This window comes from Gavialis gangeticus, unplaced genomic scaffold, assembly GCF_001723915.1.
Source record: "Gavialis gangeticus isolate Ggan-Ray unplaced genomic scaffold, GavGan_comp1, whole genome shotgun sequence".
Taxonomy (NCBI): Eukaryota; Metazoa; Chordata; order Crocodylia; family Gavialidae; genus Gavialis; species Gavialis gangeticus.
In genome coordinates this window covers 46394398-46400332 of record NW_017728995.1, presented here as the reverse complement: position 1 = coordinate 46400332, position 5935 = coordinate 46394398, and the positions used below count along the sequence as shown (strand labels likewise).

At 41.8% G+C, this 5935-nt stretch overlaps 1 protein-coding gene across 1 annotated transcript in view; it reads left to right on the top strand.

The window, feature by feature from the left end:
• The window catches only part of COL4A3 (collagen type IV alpha 3 chain), a 114205-nt gene that overhangs the window by 46787 nt on the left and 61483 nt on the right, over positions 1-5935 (top strand). The window contains exon 26 of the mRNA XM_019503635.1: positions 3776-3868. Within this exon, the coding sequence (XP_019359180.1) occupies positions 3776-3868 (93 nt within the window). The remainder of the gene's footprint in view (positions 1-3775; positions 3869-5935) is intronic.

Here is a 5935-nt window from a genome sequence, read left to right as displayed (position 1 = left end):
CCCTCTGGCTCATCATTGTTTCCATCCCCGCCAGGGCTCTTCTGCCTGGTATCCTTACCCATGAGCTGCTCATATCATCAGGCTTCCCAACTCTGCCTACTCCTAGCAGAGCTCTCTTTCACAGCTGCCAGAAGGGGACTGCCCCTTTGGCCTCAGCCTAGGCTGTTTATATAGGCCAGGCCCTGCCCCCTTCCGGTCAGCTGACCTCTAGGGTTGCCCCGGCAACCCACACCTGTCCTTCTTTAGGAGCAGGGCACTTCAGTGCCCTGCGACACTGAAAAATGACAATTTTTAATGACAAGTGAAAACTTAGGATAAATGTTTAAATATTTGATTCCTGAAAGAAAGATCTGCTTCTGATTTCCTTAAATAGTATTTAACCCATGAAAAGTAAACAAACAAGAAAAAATTGCTGCACTGAACACTTTTCTTTGTTCTTCAAGATTCTGCTTCAAAATCTGGCTCTTTTTCATCTACTTTGGCATTAAGCGTTCTAAAGCATGTCAGAAGTTTTCTCCATTTCTTCACTTGTAGCCTGTTCTTTAGTTTATTCTGAATTAAAGTAAAGCTCAAGGAAAATCTTCCCACTGAACCAGATCATGCTATGCATACTTGTAGATAAGTCACAAATGTAACAAACTTTTAATCTAAGTATGTTTTCTTCATGACCATCCTATTATGGGTTTTACATTCATCCCCATAACCTCTGAGAAAAACAATTTATGATAGGAACATTAACATGTCTGGAACTGAATTGTCTGGGACAATTGCTTGCCAAATGCACTGTTGAGCAATTTCTTGTTCTGCACTTAAACTCGCCCCCATGTATTGTGAACGAGCTACATAGTCTAGCAAGTGAGCTGCAGTTCATTAAATCTAGACTTGATCAGGTTTTCATATGGTTTCGGAACTTTGTGAGGCATTGTAAGTAGGCACTCATATTACATACTCAATTGTGGCATGTTCACTCTGTTATTGATATTGGTTGCTGATGGAGATGCTTTGCCTTTTTGTAAAACTTGATGATTATTTTGATTATGTTTTCTTAAATGTCATTCTTGTGCCCCTCTACAATTTTCATGTAAAACTCTCATTTTCAGAAAAGATTTCTTGCATGCCAGTTCGCTATTCTAGGCAGTTGGGGCATAACCGATCCCTTATAGTTGTTAAGGTGACCTTTTCAATGTGGTGGTTTTAGCAGCATTTCTGAAGCCCTGTTACTTGAATAAGAATATGATTCACAGAGTTTTTTATGTCATTTACCAGAAGGTTCATGAAATGACAGGAACAACTACAGCTTATAAAATAGTTATGGTCTTCTGCTGCTTCTTGGTTCTTGCAGTTCTTCACACTGTTTTTCATTTTGTTTTCTTTGTCACTGACAAAACTTTTCACATTACAAGTGTACTTTAATTCTACTTCATAATAGCTTCTATAGCTGGTGCTAGACCATATTCCAGTGCTTTATGGTTACTTTCAGTCTTCACTGATGACAGAAAAAAGGATTTGATCCACTTAACATGAAGTTGACTCTGAAAGGACTATTGTGAGTAGCTGATGAGCCATCCTGAATCAGTGTAATCTCTTATAGTCCTAGTTTCTGCTGTACTCTGCTCAACTTCTTCATACCTTTAACAACAGATCACTGGCTAGGCTGTGTCTAGAAGAGGGCTCATACCAGGCCTCAGATTACCTACCTTTCTTTTCAAATAGTGTCTCTCTGAGCAACTAAGTGGCTCATCCCATGAGTAAAACTGTTTTAGCCACCTTTAGGCCTACTTCCTCTTTTTTCTCATGTGAAGTTTTGCCTTATGCTTATTTTTGGCTGAGAAACAGTCCTACCATATCTGGAGGAATTCTCAGCAGATGATGCCCATGACAATAATAGTAAAGATTAAAAGAACCTGTTTCTTTGAATCAGTGATGAGCTACATCTCCTTATTTCTGATTCTGAAGTTACTTGCATTTCTGTCATTAATTCAGAATCACTGAAGTTCTAATTGTCATTCTGTTTAATTCATACTTTTGCACTTTTCCTTGTGAGATTTCATTCAAAATGACACACTACCTTTTTACAGTCTCTGGACTCCTGTCCTAAAACTTTTCCCCCTTCATTCTTCATTCCTTCAAAGAAATGCCTTCCTTCTATATGACATAGAGAACTGTGCTTTGTTTGGTATTTGGCACTGTAGATAAACTGGAAAAAAAAATCCCAAACTCAATCTACATTAAAAAAAACCAAACTAATACAGCTAATCAGTGCTGAAACAAAGGTAGGCAACTGGAGCATATCTCCAGAGTGCGGTCCCAGAGGGGTGTAAAATAGACGTGAGAGTATTTAAAAAAAATAAGAAAAAAATCTTTTGAGCATTATCTTTGCTTTTATCACTTTCTGTGCAGCTTGGGTTAGTTACAGCACTGTAGCTGAAAATAATAATGATATTTTAAATTAGTTAAGGCTTTATGGTTTCAGTCCAAGGATGGCTACATTAACTTATTAAATATCTTAACCTATTCTTTTTTATTTCTAAACACCTTTTCAGCATTTGAATGATCAGATTTACTCTTATTCTTAATGCTACATAAAAAATAAAAAGTATGTGAATCTATACTCCAACTTTCCCTTACAAAGACAGTACAGGTATGATGTACAGTGCTTTACTATCATTTTCTAACAATGTTTTGGCTCTGACTGAAGATGTTGTACAAACATCTTGTTAGTCATCCTTTGTCATGACTGTAATAGCATTGTAAATGCATAAATATAATGTTTGCTAATATTGGTTAATATTAACATTCATAGTTAATTATTTTGTTTAGGAACCTGGCAGTCAAAAGAACAGACATGGGTACTAGGCTGGGCTTCAAAGTAGAAGGAAATTGTGTGGTAAAGTTCCATATACAATATTAAAAATAGCATATTTAAGCTGGCATTAATATTACTCTTATTAAGCACCTTGATCTGACTGTAACTTTCACTTGAAGAAATACAGCCAATCACAAAACACTCAGTTGAATTTCATTCTTCCTCAGAATCTTCATCAAACTAACAATCCAAACTTGAATGGATACTTTTATTTTATGCAGCATGAAAATCAATTTGTAGTTCAATCAGCTTCCGGAATAGCCATAAATGTTCAATTACCTTATATTACTATTCAGACAGCTGAGAGAATCAACTGACTTAATGACTAATTGTTCCTTACTCCACAAATGTTAATGGTCACCTCTCTTTTTTAATGGTCTTGACATTCCACTGATCAAGCAAATCTTTCATAGGTCAATGTTGCTGTTTACTAGCTACTCCTGGTCTCTCTGCTCCTATTCCACCTTCCTGCAGACTGTTTTAGCTCTTTTTTTCAAAAATTATAAATTCACCCATGAATACCAGTCTTCAGCAGCACCTAGGGTTTCAACTTTAGTTAAGCAGGAAAGGGAGGGTGAGTCAGCTGAAGATTAAGCTCTGTCCCTGCTGTATGAAGCCATAACTCTGGAAATACAATTTGCTATTCTGCCTTTCAAAAACAAGGTTTGTATTATATTTTAGGGCATGTTACATGCAAAAAAAAATATGGTATTATGACAGTGTCTATCTTTTGCACACAGCTGTGGAGCTTCAAAGCTTTGGAAAGTGATACAGTATTTTTAACTGGGTAGAGGTTTCTATGAATATATAAAATACAAATGTTTCTGTTTGTGTTCAGTACTAAAATGTACAGTATCATACACTCCATCCTGGAAGGTTCTCTAACCCTTGCTAACCCATTTCCTGAAGGTCCAAAAGGAGAACCTGGTACAATAAATAGAATACCTGGACCACCAGGACTTCGGGGACCTGATGGTTCACCTGGACCACCAGGAGCAAAAGGTGAGTGCTTCCCCTAAATTAAGTACATCAGTTGCACTCTAAGAAAGATTCTTACCCTAGCTGTGGCTCCTTTATGCCAGCTAAGAAGGCTAGAACAGTATAAAGATGCACTTAAAAGCTCTTGATGCATCTAGGAGGATTCCCCCATGTGCGGGGGCTTTGAAGACAATTATGAGTTTGCCTCCCAAGTATCCTCTTGGAAGGGTACAATTGGGAATGAAAAGGGAATACTGTGGCATATCCACAGTATGTAGTCCTACAGAGATTCTGGGCAGTGCTATCCAAAGACAGTCTGGGGAGACTGCTTTACTACTGTAGACAGGTCTCCATTTTACCTAACTTGGACTCAGCTAGGCCCCATTTCATCCTGCAGGGATTCCAGCCCCTGCAGACAAGGGAGGATCACCCACCACTACCCTCCCTAAGATGAAATGCAGAGTGGTCATTGCGGGAGACTCACGACTGAAGGGGCAATCTGCCTCCCCAGCCCGTTACCCCAGGAGGTCTGCTACTTCCCAGGGGCCTGCATCCGGAACATAGCAGAGAGGATCCCAAAGATTATCCAGCCCTCTGAACACTACCCTATGTTCCTTATCCATGTTGGCAAGAATGACATGGCTCAGAGCAATCCCAGCCAGGTCATGAGAGACTACAGGGCTCTGGGAGAAAGGCTTAGGGGGTTGGGGGTGCAGGTGGTCTTTTCCTTGCTCCTGGCTGTGGGTCATGGGCTGAGGAGGGAGAGACAGGTCGAGGTAGTCAACCAAAGACTGTGGTGCTGGTGTCATCATGAAGGCTTCAGCTTCCACGATCACAGTCTGCTCTTCGGTGAGAGAGGTAGTGGTCTGCTGGGGAGAGATGGCCCCCACCTCACTCCGCTGCCGAGGAGGCTCTTCTTAGCCAAACTGGCTGACCTGCTTGACCAGGCTTTAAACTAAGCCCGCCAGGGGTTGGGTGGATTACCACCACTGCAAGCCCACTGGGCAACCTTTGTAAATCCAGCAGGCTAAAGCACTTAAGGGGACGCACCCCTTCCCTAGTCCCAACACGATCTGTAAGGAAGGCAAGGGCCCCAGTGGGACACTTACCTGCCTATACAGCAATGCCAGGAGCTTGGGGAATAAACAGGAGGAACTGGTCCTCCTGCTAAACAAGAATGACTATGACCTCACAGGGATCACGGAGACCTGGTGGGACTCCACCTATGATTGGGCCACAGGTATAGATGGCTATACCCTGTACAGGCAAGATCATAGAGATAAAAGAGGTGGAGGTGTAGTTTTCTATGTCAAAAACAGCTACACATCCCTGCAAATTGACATTGGCAACCAGAAAGGATGACTGGAGTCTTTCTGGGTTAAAATACATGGGGAATGTGGCACAGGGGACATCTTGGTAGAAGTCTACTACAGACCTTCTAACCAGAAACAAGAGCTAGACCAAGAATTCTCCAGGAAACTGGCTGAGGCTTCATGCTCTCAGTGCATGGTTGTCATGGGGGACTTTAAACTACCTGGACATCTCATGGGAAGAGCACATGGCCAAATCTGATCAGTCACAAAGCTTCCACACGTGAATGGATGAGCTCTACCTGACTCAAGAAGTCTATGGGCCGACAAGCGGCAAAGTGTTGCTGGACCTGGTACTGGCCAAAGGGGATGACCTAGCCAGTGACCTAAGAATCGATTGAAAGATGGGTGATAGTGACCATGAGCTGATCACCTTTATTATCCACTGCAAAGCTGGCAAGACAGTCAGCAATACAGAAGTTCTCGACTTCAGGAAAGCAGACTTTAACAAGCTCAGGAGGCTCGTTGTCAAGGCCCTAAGGGACCACAACTTGACAGGAAAAGGAATCCAAGAGGACCGGTTGCTCCTCAAGGGAGCAATCCTGACAGCACAAGGGATGGCCATCCCATCTCAGAGGAAGGGTAGCAAAAGGTCACAGCAACCCCCTTGGCTCAGCAGGGAACCTGAGGACCTCCTATGCCTCAAAAGAGAGACCTATAAAGGATGGAAGGCTAGAATAACCACCAAGGAGGAGTACTCAGCACTGGTCTGTACCTGTAG